At 35.4% G+C, this 23,570-nt stretch overlaps 1 protein-coding gene across 1 annotated transcript in view; it reads right to left on the minus strand.

Moving 5' to 3' along the window:
- Positions 1-17,748: 17,748 nt before the first annotated feature.
- TDX (tetraticopeptide domain-containing thioredoxin) overlaps positions 17,749-23,570 on the minus strand; it is a 32,115-nt gene continuing 26,293 nt past the window's right edge. Inside the window, exons 9-10 of the mRNA XM_089996373.1 lie at positions 21,708-21,756; positions 17,749-18,540 (exon numbers count right to left, since the gene is read on the minus strand). Of these exons, the coding sequence (XP_089852499.1) occupies positions 18,206-18,540; positions 21,708-21,756 (384 nt within the window). The 3' untranslated portion in view covers positions 17,749-18,205. The remainder of the gene's footprint in view (positions 18,541-21,707; positions 21,757-23,570) is intronic.

The raw sequence follows: 23,570 nt of genomic DNA on the forward strand, positions 1-23,570 counted from the left end.
CATCATGGTAGCATGTGTGGTAGCAATTATGACTATACCTTTGCTTACAAGTTATTCATTGATGACAATGTTCTCAGGGTTCACCCTTTTGTTCACAATCAATTTTGCATTATTGTTGAAGAATGTCCCCTATGTAACAATTAATATTGGACTATTTATTCTGCAGAAGAATCTTGTGCCTCAATGCCAAAGAGGAGCTGCAAAGGGAATCTCACTGATAGGAATGTCACTTGCAAAAGCAATTGACCCTGCAGGAGGAGGTTCATTTTTGCTTGGGCACAAGCATGCCAACATTCCTCCTTCTTACCAGTTTGCTAGATAGTAGTATTGATATAAGCATTAATGGAGTCCCAGGGGTATGTACCTAGAGAGCTTAATGTCACATAATCGGATTCATTTTCTTATTTTCATCATACATATGTCCATTATTTTGCTGCAATAATTCCCTCTCATGCTGCATGCTGTAATAGAATGAGTCACGGAAATGTTAGCAGTTCAAGGTTAACTCTCCAGCTTTGACTTGATAATAATTTGGGATGCTTCTGCAATTTATCCAGAATGTGTATGTTCTGCAACTTGAATACAAATTTCCTGTGCTCTGTAATTTTGGCATTCATCATCCATATTATAGGTCCCTTTCTATAATAACCCATCATACTTGCCATTCAATCACCCAATCTCAGCACAACATCAACCATGTATGCTTCTACACCGCTTATATAAGCCACGTGCATTCACCATCTACAGCAGTGTTTGGTATTGCTGTAGTCGCCTGCATGTCTATAGTAGTGCCCATGTGCTGCTATGACCCTCTTTTGCTACCCATTTCATATATACAGCATTTCCTGTATACATCATGCCTGTTACACTTATCACTTTCACAGCAACATTTGCACTTGCATTTTCACATATAGTCCCTACCCCTCTTCGCAACCACAGTGAGGCTAGATACTACTATAGCCTTGTCACCTTTTAGCAGGGCTAAGATTGCTGTAATAATTCTCTGCAAATTGTAAGTAATCCCCCGGATTGCTATGATTTTCGATTTCCCATAACAGTTCAGTGAATTGTTATGAATCACCTTCATTGCCTTCCACAGCAGCACATACCACCTTATTTGTATTGTACACAGCACTTAACCCCACCTTCACTATTGGCATCTATGCCCAACCACCACTGCGTCCTGTTAGTATTCAGTGAATATTTGCCTTAGTACTTTGTCAAACACTTGCTGAAAGTTATCCCACAAAGGTATGTTGTTTACTGGTTGTAGATCCAAAACTGCATCATTTTGCTATAATTCATGCAGTACCCACTGTTGTATCCTCTTGTTGCATCTACCAGATTATCTCTCGTCCACTCACCTTAAGTGTATGTCATATATAATATGCCTACACATATACATATGTATATGAATATATATATACACACACACACATATATATATATATATATATACATACATATATATATGTATAGATTCATAGGTATATATATATACATATAGGTGTTCTTCATCCTTTCCATTATTTATATCTTAGTATATGAATATTTTCTTAGATATCCATGTGATATATGCCATTATTCTTCTAATTTTCATATTAACCCAGTTGTTTTGCAGGAAATATGTGGATAAATTCATCATTGGGGGCTGTAAATTTGATTTTATGTATTGAAATAGTTATATCTTAAATGAGAATTTACGTTTCATGTTTTAGATAGAATGAATGAGCATTATAAATATCATGAATTACTTATTCTTCATGCATTTTTCTTTTATCTCTCAAATTCTCACAATGGTGAAACACGAATGGCACGCGCACCATTTCGTAAGAGGTAAATTAATCCTAAGTTGATGATCCACATCAATGGCCATAGTCAAGGTGTGGACAAAACTTAGTATTTTTATCTTTTACAAAATAACATTGGATCCGCACTGGATCCATTTTCAAAATCCATCATATTTCTTTAAATATTTTCTTATTTTATCAGAATATAACTTAAAATTAACTCAAAATATATACCAATGGCCATAGTCAGGGTATATTGAGAGTTAATTTCATTTTAAATTCTATAAAAGCACCAAATGTGTTTCATTCTTCTCTTGAATTTAAATATAGATTATTATATAATACATTCAATGACCATAGTCAAGGATGTATTATATCTTCAATCTTCTTTTAATTCATTTAAAGAATGGAATAGCTTTTCAAAATCCAATTTCAAATTATTTAAATTCATTCATCATTTAGGATAGAGTTGCATCATATTTTTAAAATTCTTTTTCATAAATCCAAGTGATTCTTTCCTTCATCAAATCCTATTTATAAATTCAAATTCAACTCTATTTCTCAAAAGGATTCAAGAATTCAATTTCAAGGTCCCATTTGACTTTGAAAACTTTAGAATCAGCTTATATCCAAAATTCAGATTCTAACTTCAAATTCAAAGTCCAAATTGAATTTGAAATTCATTTTATACTCAAAAGTCCAATCAAATCCAAAGTTCAAATTAACTTTGAGATTCTCTTCATCTCCTAAAATTCAAATTCAAAACTTCAAATTCAAAGTCTAACTTGACTTTGAAATTCATTTGTATATTCAAGATTCAAATTTTAAATTTCATTTTCCAAGTTCGATTCAAAACTTGGAAGTTCTTAATTCAACAATTCCAAATCCATTTTAGGATCCAGAATCCAACTTTCACTTTGGATCTTAGACTTCAGATCCAATTCCTTTTTAGGATCCAGACTCAAAATTTCACTTTGGATCTTAGACTTCAGATCCAATTCCTCTTTAGGATCCAGAACCCAATTCTTCATCGGATCTCAGATTCAGATCCAAAAATCCATTCTAAGATCCAGAACCCAATTCTATATCGGATCTCAGATTTCAGAATTTAAATCAGTTTTAAAATCCAATTCTATTCTCAATTCTAGATTTCAAATCCAATTCCATTTTCAGATTTCATCTGAACTTCCTAAATCCATTTGTATTCTTAAAATACCATTTAATTTTCTCAGATCCATTCTAAATTGCAAACTTCAAAGTCTAAATTCAAATTCCATCTCAAATATTCATTTCCTTTCCTAAAATCAAAGTTCAAATTACATTCCTGACTTTGAAACTTTATTTCCTTTCATTTTAAAGCTTCAAATCATTCTTTCTCAAAATCAAGATTTATTCTTCCAATTCTGATTTACTTCAAAGACTTAGAACTTTTCTGATCTATCTCAAGTTCTAAAGTTAGATTCAAATATTTTTTCATTCCCTTATCAAGTTCATCTCAGAATAACTTGAAATTTTTTTAAAAAAACATTCTTTTCAAAAGAGCATACATTCTTGCATTGCACAAGCATGATTCTTTCTGCATTTAGAGTTAGAATAAATTCTTAGATTATATTTAGGCAAAGCAAAAGGCATTAATTCGACCCTTAGTTCGATTACCCCTGGTAAAGGCGTCAGGAACGATCGAACCTCGTACCGACGAGTGGATCCCGTCTCCCAGCTTTCCCGCAAATATTTCAAAAACGGAGGCGAGTTATTTCAAATATTTTCAAAATTAAGGTCAAGTGAAACCCGCAAAAGAATTCCTCTTCTCTTCTTTCTTTTCTCTTCTCTCTTTCTTTCTGTCTTTTATCTTTCTCCCTTCAAAAAGGAGGAAAATAGGAGGTTGGAAAGGGAAAGAGAAGGAAGAGAGAGAATATCACGAGAGGAAAAATTTTGCGATGATCACAAGTATACATACTCCGAACACTGGGTTTCACTTTGTTGTGACCATTTGCATTCTTACCCATTCATCCACAGCATCCTTGTCCACTGTATACATTCATTGCATGATATATCTAAATCTTAGTTATCACTGTCACTCACAGCACCTTGTAGTATACACATATGTGCAATTGTTGTCTACCATCTTTTTCACCCTTTTCCTCTGCATATCACGTTGCTACACCATCGCTGCACAAAATCCCTGTACACAGTTACACATTACACTGCATATTGCATGTATATCCTCCATCTATTGTTCTGAACATTTACAGCAGTTTATGAACTACTGTGCACTCCCCCTTAATCACATTGTTACATTCTCGTAGATATTACATGTTACTTGTAATACCTGCAGTTTTAGCCCAGCCACCCGGTTTTACACTTTCATCATAAACCAGCAGTGACCTTCAGCCACCTTACCCTTGCAGCACCCTCCATTCTATATGTGCCCTCATCCATCTGCCACTGCATCATTTTTCCACACATGCCACTTCATCATCATACTGCTGGAATACTTCATCTCCTGCTGCTGTCATTTTACCTGTGAAATTCACCCTCAGCTACTACAATTAGACATTTGTTGTAACCTTCTCATTCACACTGTCATCACTCTATACTTGAACATATCCTCTTTCACAGCCTTTCACTACCATTCACAGCATGTTGTCTCTTCATCAAGTAGTGCATCCCACCATCGCCCATAGTTAGTTTTTAGGGTTTCTTCATATTTGACATCTGTTAGATATCTTCACCGAATATGTAGATCAATTTTTACATAGACTTCCTAATCAGTTGCATGGTAGTTAGAAGTTTCCTGTGTATTTTCCCACTAAGTCATGCAAATATATTTCCAATTTAGCATAAGAGCAGTGATTTGCGTGTGCATTTTCTAAAGTGAAGTAAGTATAGACTCATGCAGTTGTACTCTGATATGATATCTTCCATTCGCCCTGAGCTAACTTTGTTTCGCAGGATTATGGATTTCTCTTTTTCAAGATAGATGTTTTCCATCTCTTCAGAATTCATTCCTATAATATAATAGTTAGATGTAATGAAAATATTTATATTTTCAGTTCTAGATAGAATGGATGAGCATTATAAACATCATGAATTGCTTGTTCTCATGCATTTTTTTCCTTTATTTCTCAAATTCGCACAATGGTGAAACACGAATGGCACGTGCATCATTTTCGTAAGAGGTAATTGATCCTAAGTTGATGATCTACATCAATGACCATAGTCAGGGTGTGGACAAAACTTAGGATTTTTATCTTTTATGAAATAACATTGGATCCACACTGGATCCGTTTTCAAAATTCATCATATTTTCCTTAAATATTTTCTCCTTTTATCATAATTTAACTTAAAATTAACTCAAAATATATACCAATGGCCATAGTCAGGGTATATTGAGAGTTCATTTCATTTTAAATTCTATAAAAGCACCAAATATATTTTATTCTTCACCTGAATTTAAATATAAATTATTATATAATACATTCAATGACCATAGTCAGGGATGTATTATGTCTTCAATCTTATTTTAATTCATTTAAAAGAATGAAATAGCTTTTCAAAATCCAATTTCAAAATTCTTTAAATTCATTCATCATTTAGGATAGAACTGCATCATGTTTTCAAAAATTCCTTTTTTCAAAACTCCAAGTGATGTAAATATCTTCTTCAATCAATCTTCAATTCTTGTAAAAAACCAATTCATCTGTTCATTTTCAATTATATTTCATTTTCAATCTCAAAAGTTCAATTTAACTTTGAGATTTCAAATATATTTTATATTCAAAAATTCCAATTCAAATCATATTTCAAAGTTCAATTTGACTTTGAAATTCCAAATTCAATTTATATTCGAAACTCCAAATCAAATCCAAAGTTCAATTTAACTTTGAGATTCTCTTCATCTTCTAAATTTCAAATTCAAACTTCAAATTCAAAGTCTAACTTGACTTTGAAATTCATTTGTATATTCAAGACTCAATTCCTAAATTTCATTTTCCAAATTCAATTCAAATTTGGAAATTTGGATTCATCTTCTAAATTCCAGATTCAAGCTTCAAATTCAAAGTCCAATTTGACTTTGAAATTCATTTGCATATTCAAAATTCAAATTCTCAAATCAATTTTGGAAATTTCAAATCCAAAATCAGGTCAACTTGGATCCAGTTTTCTAAATACAAATTCTACTTTGGATCTCAGACTTCAGATCCAAATTCATTTTAGGATCCAGAATCCAATTCCACTTTGGATCTCAGACTTCAAATCCACTCCATTCTAGGATCCATAACCCAATTCTATATCGGATCTCAGACTTCAGATCCAATTCCACTTTAGGATCTAGAATCCAATTCTACTTTGGATCTCAGACTTCAGATCCAAATCCATCTTAGGATCCAGAACCCAATTCTACATTTGGATCTCAGACTTCAGATCTACTTCATTTTAGGATCCAGAACCCAAGTCCATCTTGATTTCTAAATCTCGGATCCCATTCTGTTTAGGATCCGGAATCCAATTCCAATTCTAGATTTCAATTCCATTTTCGGATCTAATCTGAATCTCTTAAATCCATTTTCTATTCTTAAATACCATTTGATTTTCTCAGTCCATTCCAATTTCAAACTTCAAAATCTAAATTCAATTCCATCTCAAGTATTCATTTCCTTTCCTACATTCAAGTCCAAAATTCAAAGTCCATTTCTGACTTTGAAACTTCATTTCCTCTCATTTCAAAACTTCAAATCATTCTTTCTCAAAATCAAGATTTATTCTCCCAACTCTAAATTACTTCAAAGATTTAGAACTTCTTTGATCTATCTCAAGCTCTAAGTCAAAATCAATCATCTTTTTTTCTTTTACCAAGATCATCTCAGAATACTTGGAAATTTTTAAAACATCTTTTAAAAAGAGCATATATCCTTGCATTGCACAAGTATGATTCTTTGTGCATTTAGAGTTAGAATGAATTCTTAGATAATATTTAGGCAAAGCAAAAGGCATAGATTCGATCCTTGGTTCGATTACCCCTGGTAAAGGCGCCAGGAACGGTCGAACCTCGTACTGACGAGCGAATCCTGTCTCTCCATTTTCCCGCAACATTTTCAAAACAGAGGCGAGTTAAATTTCTAAATATTTTTCAAATCAAGGTCAAGTGAGACCGCGCAAAAGAGTTCATCTTCTCTCTTTTTCTTTCTTTCTTTTCTCTTCTCTTTCTCTTTTCTTTCTTTTATTCATCTCCCTTCAAAAAGGAGGAAAATAGAGGTTAGAAAAGGAAAAGAGAAGGAAGAGAGAGAAACCCCGAAAGAGGAAAAATTTTGTGATGATCACAGCTAGTTACGGTAAACTTCTCTTATCACGTTTGTTAGTCACGGCAAAAGAGGATAACCTATGCCGGTTATGGTAAATCTCTCTTACTACCCTTATAGGTTACGATAAAGGAAGGTAACTGGTATTGATTGCAGTAAATCAATCACTTTAACTCTCAAACATTCACCCATATCGTGACTGATACTCATAAAGTAGGAAGACAATGAGCATGGAGGTGGTTACAAGTACATATGACATCCATCCAGCCAAAACATTATCCATGATGGAATAACTTTCACCATGAGATACTAAACTTAAAAAAAAAAACTCTATAAAAGAGAGAAGCTATGTAAGTTCATGGTGATAGAGAAAAGGAAACAAAAAAAATTGCTAAAGTGATAGTGCATTCAATGGAACCCAAGAAGACATGATGATTCAATCAATTTTCAAGCCCTCATCTTCTTCTCCCTTTATCTCTCTTTCTTTCTCTTCTCAATTGTAATCTGAGCTCTGAGAATCAAAGGCTATTATAAAGGTGAAGAGATCTCAAAATAAAGTTTCAAGTGTTTATATCTCACTTTGAGTGTTAAAAAAAATCAACGCTCTAGTTTGGCACGCCCAGTGAAACCTTCGTTTGCTTCTCATCTCCCTCTAAGAACTGCAACAATGGTGGGAAGAAACAAGTGTCTAAAAACCAAGTTGGTGTTTATGAACCAATTAAATGAAACCAACACTTTATTACATATGCATACAAGGGTCTTTTTACTAGAAGCAAAACCAAAGCCACATCGACATCATTCGATAGCTTAGAAGGCTTAGCCTTAAAATTTGATGTATCACCAAAGAGAAGAATGTTGACAAGTCTCTACTGTAGCAAAAATTAGGAAGCTAAAAGGCTCATCTTTTTCATCAGAAAATGAGATGCTGAAAGACTCTCATGTGCAAAGGATGCTGAAAGGCTGCCATTTTTTACCAAAAAATGAGATGGCAAAAATCTCTCTTATGCAAAAGATGTCAAAATGCGCTCTCTTTTATCAAAAAGTGAGATGTCGAAAGACTCTCCTATAAAGTGGATGCCAAAGGGCTTCTACATGTTTTCAAAGAAAGAGATATCAAAAGTTTTCTCTTATGTTCAAGAAAAGATAAATAAAAGTCCTTTCCTTAACTTAAAAGAAGAAGATGGTTGGACTTTGGTGGTTCAAAAAAATTATGTTCCTTAAGAAAGAGATTTCTAAAAAATACATCTAGTGTTATGTCTCCTACAATGATGCAAGAAGAAAAACCAACATCCACGTTGGTAAAGGTGACATCATCAACCAGCCAAACCTCTTTAAGACTTGTGTCAGCACAACGAGCATCACTGTTTGGAAAGATGATATCACCAATCAACCAGAACTTACCCATATAAAAAAAGATAATATCATGAGCTGGAAAGGTGACATCACCAACCAACCAAACCACTTTCCCAACAAAGGTGACATCACCTATAAGCCAAAGCTTAGAGTCAATGGCAAATGTGACATCACCTACCAAGGAAGGCTCTCCAGTACTTGTGCTAGAAAAAAGTGATATCACCCAAAGCAAATGTGACATCACCAACCAGCCAAGACTAAGGCTCTCTAGAACTTGTCTAGAAAAAGTAACATCACCTAAAGCAAATGTAACATCACATACTAGCCAAAACTCATCAGTACCTGTGCTAACATAAATGATATCATTGATTGAAAAGATGGCATCATCAACCAACCAGAACCTGTGTCAACAAAGGTAATGTCATGGGTAGAAAAGTGATATCACCAACCAACCAAAGCCTAGCAACTCCTATTTGGAGAATGGTGATATCATTAACCAGCTAAAGTGTACCAACACTTACGTACAAAGTTATGACATCACCTACCTGCCAAAGTCTCCCAACGTCTGCACAACTAGAGTTGCCATGCAATGCTGCATTAACTAGCAAAAATTACCATAAGGCAAATCTCATGCCATATTTTACTCCTAAAGTAAAAGAGGATTTTAGAAAAATAGTCTTAGATCTGGATATTCAAACCCAATATTTTAGAAGATTCAATCTCACTTCCAAATAATCCAGTGATTGTCTGTTATAATGGCTGGAGCAAAACAAGTATTGACCCCAGAAGAGCAATTGGCATTACTCAGAAAAAAATTAGAAGAGAAAGAACTTGAATTAAATGCCTTGTTTAGTAAAGTGGTGAAAAAAGAAGGAACATCAAATCTTCCTCATACATCATCATCAATATTACAATCTAGAGGAGGGTCCTTCCTTACAAAGAAAATGTTCTTAAAAGAGCTCAATAAAAAATTTGAGCAATTTAAGGTAATAATGACTTTCAGACCTTCTCGAACTTATTATAAACCGTATCTGGAACATGTGGATAAAATCCATTATCCTCCAAATTATCAACCCACAATCTTTAAGAGATTTAATGGGTTGAGGTGTTCAAGAGAACACTTGGCTCATTTCATATCCCAATGCAGGGACACAAGAAATAACAATGATTATTGCTTAAAGCAATTTGTCTTTTCATTGGAAGGACCTATATTTACTTAGTATAGCCATTTAAATCCACACTCGATAATGCATTGAGAAGAAATGCAGGATAAGTTCTTTACTAGGTTTTATACTCAACAAAAAATCATTATTGTTTCAGACTTAGTGAAAACTAAGCAAAAACCAGATGAACCAGTCATAAACTTTATCTCCAATTGGAGTGATATGGTTGTCTTGTGCTAAAAACAATTGATGGAAGCATGAGTAATAAAGATGTATATGAAAAACTTGAAACCATTTATCTCATGTTACATGATGTCAATAGAACCAAAGACATTCAATTAGCTCTTAGACATTGCTCAGAACGTCGAATGGACCTATGATAGGTCTAAGATAAATTATGATAAAAAGAGAAAAAAACACCTACAATAAGGGTAATGTATATTGCAATGTGGCTTAAACAGTGTCAAGTCCCAAACCAAAGGTTAATAAATCTAAGAATGAAAAAAGTAAAGACACCAAAGATGATGTCAACAAGAAAGGTAGTAAAGAGGGTAAGGCCAAGACTACCTTAGAAGAAAAGTTAAAGAAGAAGTACTCTTTTAGTGATGATGACGTAAAAGAAATTTTTAAATACATGTTAAAAATGAAAAGGTTGAGCTTTCGGAGTGCAAGAGACCAAGGAAAGCGAAACAAATAAACAGTTTTAAGTACTGCAAATATCATTATCTTACCAGTCACAAGACATAAGATTGCTTTGTTCTAAAGAACTTTATTCAAGACAAGATCAATAAAAGGAGCTAAGCTTGGAAAGATGAGCATCATCCAAAGAGAAAGTATCAACAATTATGACCATCATACAATTTGGTTCACTTCCACCAATAGACTTGCCACAAGCTGTATTGGCTCAACCAATTCCTCCTCTTGATGCCCAAATGGCTCCCCTATATGAATCTTAAATAATAATTGAACTAGATTCTTTACTAACACAAGTTCAAATAAACAGAGATTGTTGTTGGAATTTAAACTCATGCTATGAGAGTTCTGGTACTACTTCATATACATAGGATGAGTTGGCTGATGGGTATGGCGACAATCAAAGGTAAATAACATGTGCCCAAAAGTTACAAGACCAAGAGCATGTCCGTGCTTAGATTGAAGAAAGTCAAAAACAAAAATTTGAACCCATCGTGGGTGAAGAGAAGAATTTAAAGTTGAAATAATACCTCACAATATAAAGATTGAAGAAATTCAAACATAAGATGAAGGATCAAAATATGTCATATTATGCAATCATATTAATGTGGTTGAAGTAGGAGCTATGGAACTGAGGTCAGGCAGGCAATTGCTAGAAAGAGAGACACCTCCTCATCAACCAATTCAAAAAAAAAGGCAAAACCGAAGGGGGTGTCCGCCTATAGTTCATGAAAACATTGAAGCAACTGTCAAGTATAATGTAATTGCTCATCTCAAATAGATACCGGCATTATTAAGTGTATATGATGCCTTCATGTTATCTCTTGAGATGCACTTAGCCAACCAGAGTGCTATATAACAGAAATTAAAGAAAATGACAACAAATTTGTTGGAGAGATATTAAGTTGTTTTGCTTGCCTATCATTTTCTAAAAAAGATTTCCAAAATATTAAGAAGCCCCACAACTGACTTTTGTTTGTCACAGAAACAATTGGATCACAAAGGATTTTTGAATCATGATTGATTATGAATCTGGAGTAAACCTCCTCTCTTTAAAAGCCTTATCAGATCTTGGATTTTTTGTGGGGCAGCTAATGAGATCCAAACTCATGATACAAAGGTTTAATCAAGATGGACAAAAATTCTTTTGGGCTATTGAACTTAAATTAACCATTAAAGAGCGCTCATCAATGGTTAAATTTCATATCATTGATGCTACCATATCATATAATGCACTTTTAGGAAGAACGTGGAAAACAGAGAAGGCTAATCTTAACTCATTTTTTGGAATTCAAGCAGAGTTCACTAATACAAAGTTCTATGAAATTTCTTCACTGTTAAAAGAAACAACATTATCTAAAAATACAAGGAGTACAGATTGTCCATTAACTAATATGAATCAAGAAATAGTCCAGTCTCTAACGATAATGATCCCTTCAAAAAGAAAGAAAGATAAGGTCATTTGCTTCTTCAAAGCAAAAAGTATTATAATAAGGGATATACAACACCCTTAAAAGAAAGAGGAGCCTCAACAAGTGAAAATCCCTACTCAAAAATACAATCAAAATGCTAAAAAGATTATGCAAAAGATAGGATATGACTTTGAGAACCCTCAAGGCTTAAAGGCTTGGGGAATAATTAAGCCTGTAGAACCCTACCTTATGCCTAGAGAAAAAGAGATCCTAGCCAAAGATGAGGTCTTTAATAAAAAAGGTAAAGTGGGAATGAGGTACCAAAAAATCATTATGTTGAGAAAAAAATATAGAGTCCATCACGTCTCTGTAGATGATACAAAGAAAGATGAAGAATTTATTCAAGAATAACTAGCACCTCCTAACATTGAAGATAGAACACAAGCAACAATTGATGAATTACAAGGAAATCTTGGCACAAAAGAAGATCCAAAGATTATCTTTTTAAGCGCATCTCTAACATAAAAACTAGAGCAATACCTTGCACTACAAAAAGAATTTCAAGATATATTTGTGTGGTCTTATCAAGATATGCTAGGATTAGATGCAAATATTATAATGCATCAATTATCAATTTTACCAGGTAAAAATCTTATCAAACAAACTCAACAAAGAATGCGACCAAAGCTCGTTGAGCAAGTAGTATGTCATCGACATATAAAACTAGAAAAATATATTTACCCCCACTGAATTTTTGGTATATGCATTCATCAACCACATTTATCTAAAAACCAAATGAAATGACAACTTGATGAAATTTACGATACCATTGACGAGAAGCATGCTTAAGTCCATAAATGGATTTCTTTAATTTGCAAACCATTTCTTTTCATCATGTGAGACAAAATATTTCAGTTATATCATATATATTGTCTCATCAATGTCATCATTAAGGAATGCATTCTTTACATCCATTTCATGTAGTTCTAAATCAAAATGAGCTACAAGTGCCATCATTATTCTAAAAGAGTCTTTCGTAGAAACTAGAGAGAAAGTCTCTGTATAGTCAATGCTTACCCTTTGAATAAACCATTTTGCAACAAGATGTAGCTTATATCTTTCTATATCACCCTTTGAATTCCTCTTAATTTTAAATATCCATTTATAACCAATGTGTTTCACACCTTCAGGTAATGGAATAAGATCTCATACGTCATTATCTTTCATAGATTTAAACTCTGCATGCATGGCATCAATCCACTTTTGAGAATTAAAACTTTGTATAGCTTGATGAAAGTTGATTGGATCATCTTTCTTTAAGCCAATGTCACTCTCATGTTCTTGGAGAAAAATAATATAATCATCTGAAATTGCCCTTCTTCTCTCTCTAGTGAATTTTCTCAATGACACTTGTTCTTGAGTTTCTTGAGGTGTTTCTTAAGGTTGTTGAGTTTGTACTTTAAGAGTAAACTCTTGATTTTGGATAGGAAGATTTTAAACATTGCATTATTTTGGATTTGTTTGAGCAATGTCAGAAATTGAAATATGATCATTATTAACAACAACTACAGGAAGATAAACAAATTCTTCTTTAAAAGTAATATCTTTTACCTTATTACCTCCTCCAAATTCAGCATCCTCAAATAAACTAGTATTTTTTGTCTCAAAAAATGACTTATTCATAAGGTCATAAAATTTATAACCCCTAGATTATTCAAAATATCCAACAAAATAGCAATTAACCGTTCTTGAATCCAGTTTACTTTCATGTGACCTATATAACCTTGTCTTAGCTAGACATCCTCAAATAAGAAAATGTTTCATACTAGGCCTTTTTTCTGTTTACATTTCATATGGGGTTTTGGTTACTGATTTAGTTGGTACTCTCTTCAGTATATAAATTGCAGTCTTTAGTGACTCTTTCTAAAGGGATTCTGGTAAAGTAGAATGATAAATCATACTTCTTACCATATCCTTTAAAGTCTTGTTTCATCTCTCAGCAACACCATTCATGCTAGAACTGTTTGGCGTGGTGTACTGTAGAACGATACTGTATTCCTTTAGAAATTTAGTAAATGGCTCTAGACGTTGTTCACCTGATCCATCATATCTACCATAGTATTCACCACCATGGTCAGACCTGAACCAACCCAGGTCTGGCTCCGCATAAAATGATAAGGGGGGGAGGGGGGTTGAACCTCGCCTCCTTACCCATCGTCGGGTCCAATCTGCTCGATGGTGGATGGAGTGAAAGGCCGACCCTAATCCACTATCGTCGGATGCTGGCACAATGTCCTGTAAGGGCGACTCGGTGAGAGCCATCCAACCCTCCCTGTCATCTGGTTACAAAGAGGAAGGGTCGATCGACCTTCCTCCGCCCGAGCGTTTCCAGACGATGTGGGGAGGATCGTTTGACTCTCCTCTGCCTGTAAGCTGCCATACGACGTGGGGAGGGTCGTTCAGCCCTCCTCGGCTTGCGCACAGCCACCGAACGGAGAAGGGGGCCATCCAACCCTCCTTCTAAATCTTGTGAGAGGTTGGGGAGGATTGTTCAGTCCTCCCTCTCTTCTCCTCCCTGTGTAGGCACCCGACGGTGCCTGCACATAGCTGGACGACGTCCAACAGTTTGTCTGGCGTTGTCCGGTAGCCTGCGGCTACCGAAAGGGTGTGCCATCCCTTTCTAGTTGGTCGCCGGTCCCAGCAGCCCTCCAAAGACACCGTTGATGTGGCATATTTTTTTTATTAACAACCCTTAATACCGACGGTCAAAGGAGAGAAACTGAATCTGATGGAATTCCAATGAGTCAAAAGAAAATATCAAGACAAAATCAAATATTTCAACGATTTAACAAGAATAAGAGGCTCTGATACCAATTATTGGGTTGATATAGGAAAATCATATTTCTTTACCCTTAGATTTGTTTATGCAAAATCATTGAAAAGATAAAAAATAAATAAAGCATAATGCGAAAGCATTCTCGAATCCATCATTGCACCGATAGATCTTGATAGAGTTTGATATTTCAAAACCTCTATTGGTGGCATTTTTTTTTCTCTAAACCTAATGAGAGGGACAATTTCTTTTTTGATGGGGAGGAAAAAAAAAGTCATTATATATGATTTTGGAGACCATAACCTAACTGTAACCACCCTATTATTTTCTTTCCAATTCAGCCCATCATAAAATCAGAAATTAACATATGAAGGCATATAAGTTATCTACACTTTATTATAACCATACTTTATAAGATGTCATATAACCCAACTATATAAGATCATTTTAAATGGGCTTCTACCTTAGATAGTTTATAATGAGTGATTAATTACATATGTAGACCCGCATAAAATATCTAACAAGCGACCCTAAGTACGATAAGCAGAGCTAGCACAATTAGGTCTTTGATTCTGTGTGTACCGTGTAAATATAAAAAAAAGTGGCAACCTCAAATACATCAAAGATGATGCACCGATGAATGTGGGAAACGGATGAAGAAAGGTCTTTGACCTCCAACACTTACACATGATTTACTTCAGTCCCTGCTTTTATTGAAGCATTCTTGACTTTGGAACCTGTAATAGAATCTTGGCCAGTCCACTAGTGCTAATTAGGTTTCTCTTTTAATTATGATGTTTCTTTTCAATTATGGTGTTTCCTTTTCTAGTATCCAAAAGTTTTAATGTTATTGAGGAACTTTGGATGCACTCTCTCCATTGCAATTCTCCCAAAAAAAACAAAAGAGAAAAGGGTATTGCTGTTCCTTTTTCTTTGCATATGAGATGTTTGCCACTTGATGAAAAGGTGACCACAGTATGCTAAGGCAATCCATGAGCAACCTAAAACAGCAAAATGCAATGTTGTTAAAATCGGTTCACTAAGTCAATTGTTTTTTCAGAAAATGATAGAATCGGTCTGAACAATTGAATAAGATAATGCATAAATCGATTCATTTCAAAGACTGTTTATTAGTTAATCTTATTTGTTAATAGATAATAGATTTTTTTGACATGTGAATGAATTGATTCAGTGTGGAATCGGCCCGAGGCCGATTTGGCAAATATCAGCTAATTTTAAAAGTACTTGGTTTTGCCCATGTTTCATTTTGTTAAGGAACGATTTTCCAGTTTCTGCAAGAGTCCAGACAGAGTTGTCAATGGCTCTGGTTAATGTAGAGTACCAATATTCAGGTATGGCCGTTAGGGCTGTACCCAACCCATCAGGGTATACCTGAACCCGCTCAAAGAACAAAGTGTTGGGTTTGAGTTCTGCCCGATAACGAAAATGAAATTCCAAACCCGGATCCGAATTTAGTTTACTTTTTTGCTTAAAATACATGTAACACCCTCAAGTCGGGTTGTTTATCTGGCAAAAAGGTCGGGTCGGATCGGGTAACCGACAAAAATCATAACACAAACCCAACCCACATATTGCTCGAGATAGGCTTGGGTCAACCTGAATATTATTCGGGTCAGTGATTTTTATCCCCTTACCCTGGAATTCAGGTTCGGGTCAGGTACCCAGTACAAACGCGACCCGATGACAGCCCGGCATAAAAATGCTGACATATTATTGGGGTCAACTCGAACCCAACCACGTGGTTCCAGTCTGAGCTATGATTTTGTGTTGGATATATATCTGACCCAGTGCGACTGATCTAAGATTTTTGTATGCATTTTTAAACATAAATATATCTTTAAATACATTTTTTAAATATGTAGGTCAGGTTTGGGATTCATCATCTTCACCAGCCATAATTCAAACCCATCTGCTTTTTTTTTCAGAGAGAAGAGTGAGATTTTATTCATCATGGGTGCTGAGAAGTCACCCAGGGAAGAAAGAGAAAGCACAGAAATACAAAAGTAACTCAAGGAGAAATTCAGGGATTAACGACACCAATGCGCGGGCCCCCAATCCAACGGACATCAGAGTCCGGCAAAGGTAGCAATGTCACTGGTGCAGTAGAGGTGCCAAGAGCGAACGTCTGATTGGCACCCACCGAAAACCCTTCTGTTCCTCTCCAACCAATTGGACCACCAGGTGGAGAACAACCACCATTTCCAAAATGGCATGCCATTTCTTTTCAGGCAGCATGCCTGGGGGGGTCTAGGATAAGAGATCTGATGCAAGTTATAGGAGGGATACCCCTTGGCACAACCTAATCGAGTAAAGCTTCAGCTAGAGAGGAAGCCCAGTGGAGTTTTCAAAGTGGATCTGAGAACGAAAACCGTTCACCAGCTAGGACTTTGCTGCTTAGCCTTGATGCCCAGCTACCGAGCAAAGACTCGGACAAAGAGTAAGCTGAGTACCAAGACTTATAGTGAGCCTGAGTCCAGTTTGAGCAAGTCGAGTACGCAGCAGACCAAATTTTTGGACTACCTGGATCTCACTTATAACAGGACTTCCTGAAAAGGCTTAAAACACTTTTCTTTTTCAAGACCCACCTGATTAAACTGTGAAATCCAAGGATTTCTGGTCTGTGCATCGAAGGTACTCAGATCTCAAATCAGTAGGCATACGAGGCAATCAAACATGCCCAAGACCGTATTATTAAATGGGCATTTGTGAAACGCTGGGCTTTAAACATGTACAATGTCAAAAACAGCATAGCAGTATCAGCAACTGTGCAGTGAGACTCCTATGCAGCTGTCCAAAACTGTCGGACCATGAGTGAGGTGAAGGGCACGCGTTTATGAGAGAGAGAGATGCAAAGGTCAGATATGATCCAATATCTGACCCAAATCTGACAATATTCAGATCCTTACAGCAAGATCTGAATGCGGGTTAAGATAGGATTATTTGTTAAATCAGATTTCTTTCATGTACAGATAAGATTTGAATGAGTATTTCAAGTATTTTAGGTTAGATCCAACTCAGATCCAGATCAAAATCCAATATAATTTCAAATTTTACATGTAAAAATCTTAGATTTCATTATTTCTTACTAGATCCAATATCACACTGTCAATTTTGGATTCAGAATCAGATTTTAACAAGATCCAGACCATATCCGATCTATTGGAAGCAGAGAGAGAGATCATAAAATCCATAAAAAATGTCAGACCACCAAAATCCAGAAGTTTAAAGTCCACGGTTAAGAACTTTCAGATACATGTCAGACCATGAGGAAAAGCGTTTTAACACTTAGAGCGCAAACACCCGTGCACGTGCACATGCACATGCACATACACATACATACGCACACGCACAAATACACAAAGTTTAAGGCTCTGTTTGGGAGATGGTAGCTGGGATGGGAGTTGAAGATTTGGGTTTGAATTTGGTCAAACTACCAAGGTGGTGGTCGTTCGGGAGAATGACGTGCAAAGATAGTTTATGGAAATGACAATTCTGTATTTTGTGGTCAAAACTGGAATTGTCAACTAGTCATAGTGATTGATGGCTTCCACTTTTCCAAATCCATAAACCCCATCCGTCTCCCAGCTCCAAAACAAAGCCCAAGTATACAGTGAACTCGAGAACATTCAGATACATGTACTCATGCCTTACCAGCATGCAATGCAATCTTTCTTTCAAGCTCTCGCTTATCAGCACCCACAACTTTGTCTAGCTCCCCACCATTTCTTAACAAGAAGAAAGTAGGAACACTGCTTATATTATACTGCGCAGCTGCTTCTCGGAGCTGATCGATGTCAACCTTGAGAAAAACCACTTCAGGATATTTCTTGGCTAGCTCAGCATAAACGGGTGATATAACACGGCAAGGACCGCACCATGCAGCAGTAAAGTATAGAACTACCATGCGTGACAAAACTTTGGCAGCACTGAACTTGGTCGCCAATTCATTAACAGAATGGATGCCAATAACACTCCCTGCCGATCACCAAACTATTCAATCAGCATCAAGTAATAAGCGACACTGTTTTCTAACTATATATGCATCCAATATTCACAGGAAACAACTGCGTTATAGAAGTAATATATCTGAATGTCTAATAAAAAATAATCTTCAAATTTAGTTGGTCTGAAATCTATTAATGCCATAATGTGTGTGGCTTAGCTGAGGCACGGAGGAAACATCAAATTTCTCGGGCTTTCACATGTAGAACATGTTGCAGCCATCCATATGGTCTAATTTTAGGGATTCTCTTACAAAGAAGTACTAAGTTTCTGGTTCCAAAGCATGCTTAGTTCCTTCACTATGTGTAAACTTTCAATTGGACAAATTACTCAAGCTAATTGCATTGCCTTCATCTCTGCTGGTCATCGTATGCAGGATCAACCCCCAGGAAATAGAATTGAAACTGATCTATCTACCCAACGGATATGCTGGACTGAGTTTTACATGCTTGTGTTGGATATATTTTGATTTACATTTTGTCATTAAGAGTCCTAGGTTCAATCAGTCATAACATCCTTATACATAATCGTTCAATCTTAAGTTGTAGGTTATCACATGTTTTGCCATGTAGTCATAGTGATACATTTTCACACACAATTTTTTATCTAATACAAATGAGACCAAAACCCCTCCTGGCAAAAGGTGGATCTCAGTATTTTTAACTTTTAGTATGATGATACAATGTATACGTGATTAAAAATCTGACTTTTTATTGGTCTTAAGACATCTATTCAGACATAGTTCACAAAGAACAACAAAGCCATGGTTATACATTTAGTTTCTAGAAGGGAATAAGTAAGTCAAAATTTTAGGATCTTATGGCCCAAAGGCATGGAACATCAAAATTCATCCAAACATACTAAACAAACGTATATCTAAGAGAACAAGCGGCCATTTTCTTGAAACAGCTAGACCAGTTGTTTTGGGGAAAGTTGGTTCCTAAAGAGTTACGGGCAAAATCTGTTAAAACAACAGTATACCAAATATACTTGACTCTTATTTGTGTTATCTAGAAAAACTGCTTATGAAAGGCTATTTGGTAGTCCACTTGATTATTCATCACTTCATGTGTTCGGACATGCCTGCTTTGTTTTCCTTACAAAACATGAACATGCTAATACATCTAAAACAAGTGTTGTTTTCTTGGGTACCAAGATTTTTAGAAAGGACAGTGTTGTTATGAACCTGTTCAATAAGAATCTTACAGCTTTAACTCATGTTGTCTTTACTGAGCATCTTCCCTTCTACAGTATCCTTTCTTGTCCCATATTTTCAGAAAAAATAACACATGGAGATTCAAGTTAAAGATAAACACACTATACAAATGAATGAAAGAAAGAAACAAGGAAAAAGATTTATCCTTTTCATGAACATGCTCAAGAGATTATCAATGAAAATGCAACTCTGCCCAATCCAAAACTTGAGAACATCTAGTGCAATATAAGGACATAGTTTTACAATTTCAATCCTTCATGCTTCACTTCTTATGATAGTTTTACTGCAAAATATTGTGCCTTTCTTGCTCTTGTCCATTCATATGTGGAACCACATAAGTATGAAGAAGCCATGCACAAACCTGAGTGAAAACACGCCATGGTAAAAGAAGATACTTTTGAAAGAATGGATAATGGAATCTTACAGCATTGCCACTTGGAAAAACAACCATGGTGTACAAGGAATGAAAAGGGCCAAATAGCTCAAAAAAGGAAATTTTAAATGAACTTTATGAAATCAAGGATCTAGGCAACCTCAAGTATTTTCTTGGGGTAGAAGTTGCATTACTCAAGAACAGGGCATGGTGGCACCTAATATCCCCACACAAGCATGTTGCCTAGCTTATGACCAAGACAGGATTAACATGTGAGGAAAAGAAATTTCATATACCAACTAACCAAATTTTAATCTCGGGAAGAATGAAAGGAAAAGAATTAGCAGATCTTGTGTGGTATAGACAACTAGGGGGTAGTCTCACACATCTTACCATTTCTCGTCTTGATCTCACATATGCAGTACATCTAGTAAGGCAATTTATGAGAGCACCTTTCTCTCAGCTGGAGCTTCAAGCATATTCAGATGCTGATTATACAGGATCTCCAGGTGTTCTACTAAAGGATTTTGTGCATTCTATAATGATTTTCTTATCTCAAATGCAACAAGATGCAACATAAGGTTTCTAAATCAATTGAAACTGCATACAAGGCAATGCTGCGGAAAATATAAAAACAGTAATGGTTCAAGGATTACTGCTTGATATGGGTGTAGAGTTGAAGAATCCAACTCCACCACCATGTCAATGCAGGTGCTGTCATATTGCAAAGAATACCATGTTTAGTGCATGAGCCAAGCACATAAAAATACAAGTGGATTGTCATTATACAAGACGAGGATACTTGATTGGATTGGTACAATTGCTATATGTGTCATGTCAAAATCAAATAGCTGGTTTCTTCACAAAGGCACATCCATATCCCAAATTCAAGTTCCTATTCTCCAGACTATCCATGTCCTCACCTAATGCATGTAGAGTTCAAAGAGAGGTGTGAAAAAATAAGTTATGGTGCATAGAAGTGTAAAATAGTCAACAAGAGCATTACTTTCCATATAGGTGTGACCAGGGTTATTTTATGCTTTTCACCATAAGGCTTTATGTATATTTAATCATTCATCTTGTGGTTATTTAAACCTTCTTATCAACATATTCTTTACTAATCTCTTATTCTTTTTCAGCAAATAACTTTTCGTAAAAAACAACTAATTAAGTATATAAGTAAAGACCACAAAAAGGTAAGCATGAAACAATTTGGAACTCGCAGACCCATATAGATGCTTTTCAACATTAAAGAGAAAAAAAATTAGCTGAACCACAAAATATATAATTATCGATGCATATCTTGAAGGGAAAGGATAACCATTATTTGAATTGAATGTTGATAACTCCAAACAAAGCCTTATAGATACTGAAGATCTACACAATACAACTAAGTTGGAGATAAAACTGCTTAGGGGAGAGAACCTTTTTCCTTTTTTTCAGTGAAGCTGAAAGAAAAGAATAGAGAAAGGGGTTCAAAGACAAATATGCAGCCATATTTCTGTGGTCAAAACAAATGTTTAAAAGTTACTGGAAGCAGAAAATATGTACCATCTTGTAATGCAGCCAAGGCTTCCTTTCTTGATGCATCTTTCAGGTCCTAAGATGAAAGATAAATAAATAAAAAAAATCAAACATATTGTATGTACCTCACACGGCTGAACTGCAGATAGAATATTATCATTGATTTCAAACATTTTCAAGAGTGTGAGCTAAAGAAGGATAATAACCATAATCTAAAACCAAGTACAAAATTCTCCTTCAAATTCTCAGGAAGTTTGTATTATCCAGACATATTTGAAGCCTGTTTAGCAGTACTTTCCTTAAATAAGCAGATCTCTTGACAACAGAAAGGGAAAAAAAAGTGAATGGAAGGATAAAAGAAAACTGAATGGTAAAAGAACCACAAGGCTTTCTCTGCGAAATCTCCCCAACAAGTACCACAAAAGGTCCAGGTACATGTTTATTGGTGGACACAAATGGCTACACGGGCTTCATTTGGGTCTAATAGTTTGGACCCTGGGCTCAAACCAATTAACATGGGCCTTGGTGTGACCCTAGATATACAATCTAGACTCAAGCTTCGCATGCAAAACCTTTCATAGACATAGCCTGGCCCAGTGTCATTTAGAACCAAGTCTGAGGGCAAACTTTTAGCAAGCCCGGACTTATTTTTTCCACCCCAGTAGGCACATCTTGGTCCTAGGGATCAAAACCAAGCAACCAAGCGCCATGTCAAACCCTACCACTTCAGCTTGTTAAATATTGTATTTTTCATATATATATATATATATATATATACATATTATATGTATATATGTATGTATGAATATACATAACTATAGTAGACTGTACTTAGGGTTGAATGTATTTTTCATTTTCTTTTTGTTCTCATTTTATTTGTTTTTTTTATTATTTTTTGTATTTCAAAGTAGCTAGGATTGACTAGTCGTTAGATTAGTCTAACAGCTAGTCTTTGTTCCCCTTTGTATAAATAATAGGATCTCCCCATTCTATCCTGTAAGCATTCTTCTTGATGCTTTTTCATGTTAATAAAATATTGTTTTTTACATTGTGACTGTGTGCCCTTGTGAGTGCTTTGTTGCACTTGTGCTCTTGCCCATAACTGACATGTGTTCTTTTTTATTAAAAACCACTTCATTACATGGTATCAGAGCCTTGGGCTCTTGATCCTTGAAGACATTGATTGTAGTGCTCAAAGTGCTCGTGTGTTTGTAAGCTCGTTGTGATCGTGTTACTCACCCTCTCCCTCCTTCATATTCTCTTTCTCTCTTTTCTCTCATGGCCATGGATGACAAAGTTCTCAACTTTCTTCCTTATAAAGTCAATTCATCCAGCTATGTGGTGTGATCTAATTCTATGAAACACCATATACATGGAAGAGGTTTGTGGGGATTAGTTGATGGTTTCGAAAAGGAACCTCAACTGATTCTCACAAAAATTGAGAAAGAAAGATAAAACTTCAAATAGATGAGGAGACTACAGCCAATTGATAATGAGAAGATAGTAGAACTCCAAAGAGATGAGAAGACTAGAGTCATTGAGGATTATGAGAAGTGGAAGGAGTGGAAGATGGGCCACCCAAAAGTTATGTTGTGGCTCATTAATAGTGTGGATGTTTTGGTGTGTTCGAATCTTTCTAAATTCGAATATGCCAACCAAGGATGTTCTCCATGAGAAATATTTCCCATATATGTCACCTTCAAAATGAGGTTCGGACTGTTAACATGTGTGTGTATATATATATATATATATATATATAAAGTATGTGCCTATGTCTATGTATAGAGCATACTATATGTACATTTTTGTAAAATATTAAATATTTTTTCTGTATTTTTCTTTTTCTTTTTTGTATTTTCTGCTGGCTGTTAACCAACTTTGACTAGCCAT

The sequence above is a fragment of the Nuphar pumila genome, chromosome 2 (genome assembly GCF_984573655.1).
Source record: "Nuphar pumila chromosome 2, dmNupPumi1.hap1.1, whole genome shotgun sequence".
Lineage (NCBI taxonomy): Eukaryota > Viridiplantae > Streptophyta > Magnoliopsida > Nymphaeales > Nymphaeaceae > Nuphar > Nuphar pumila.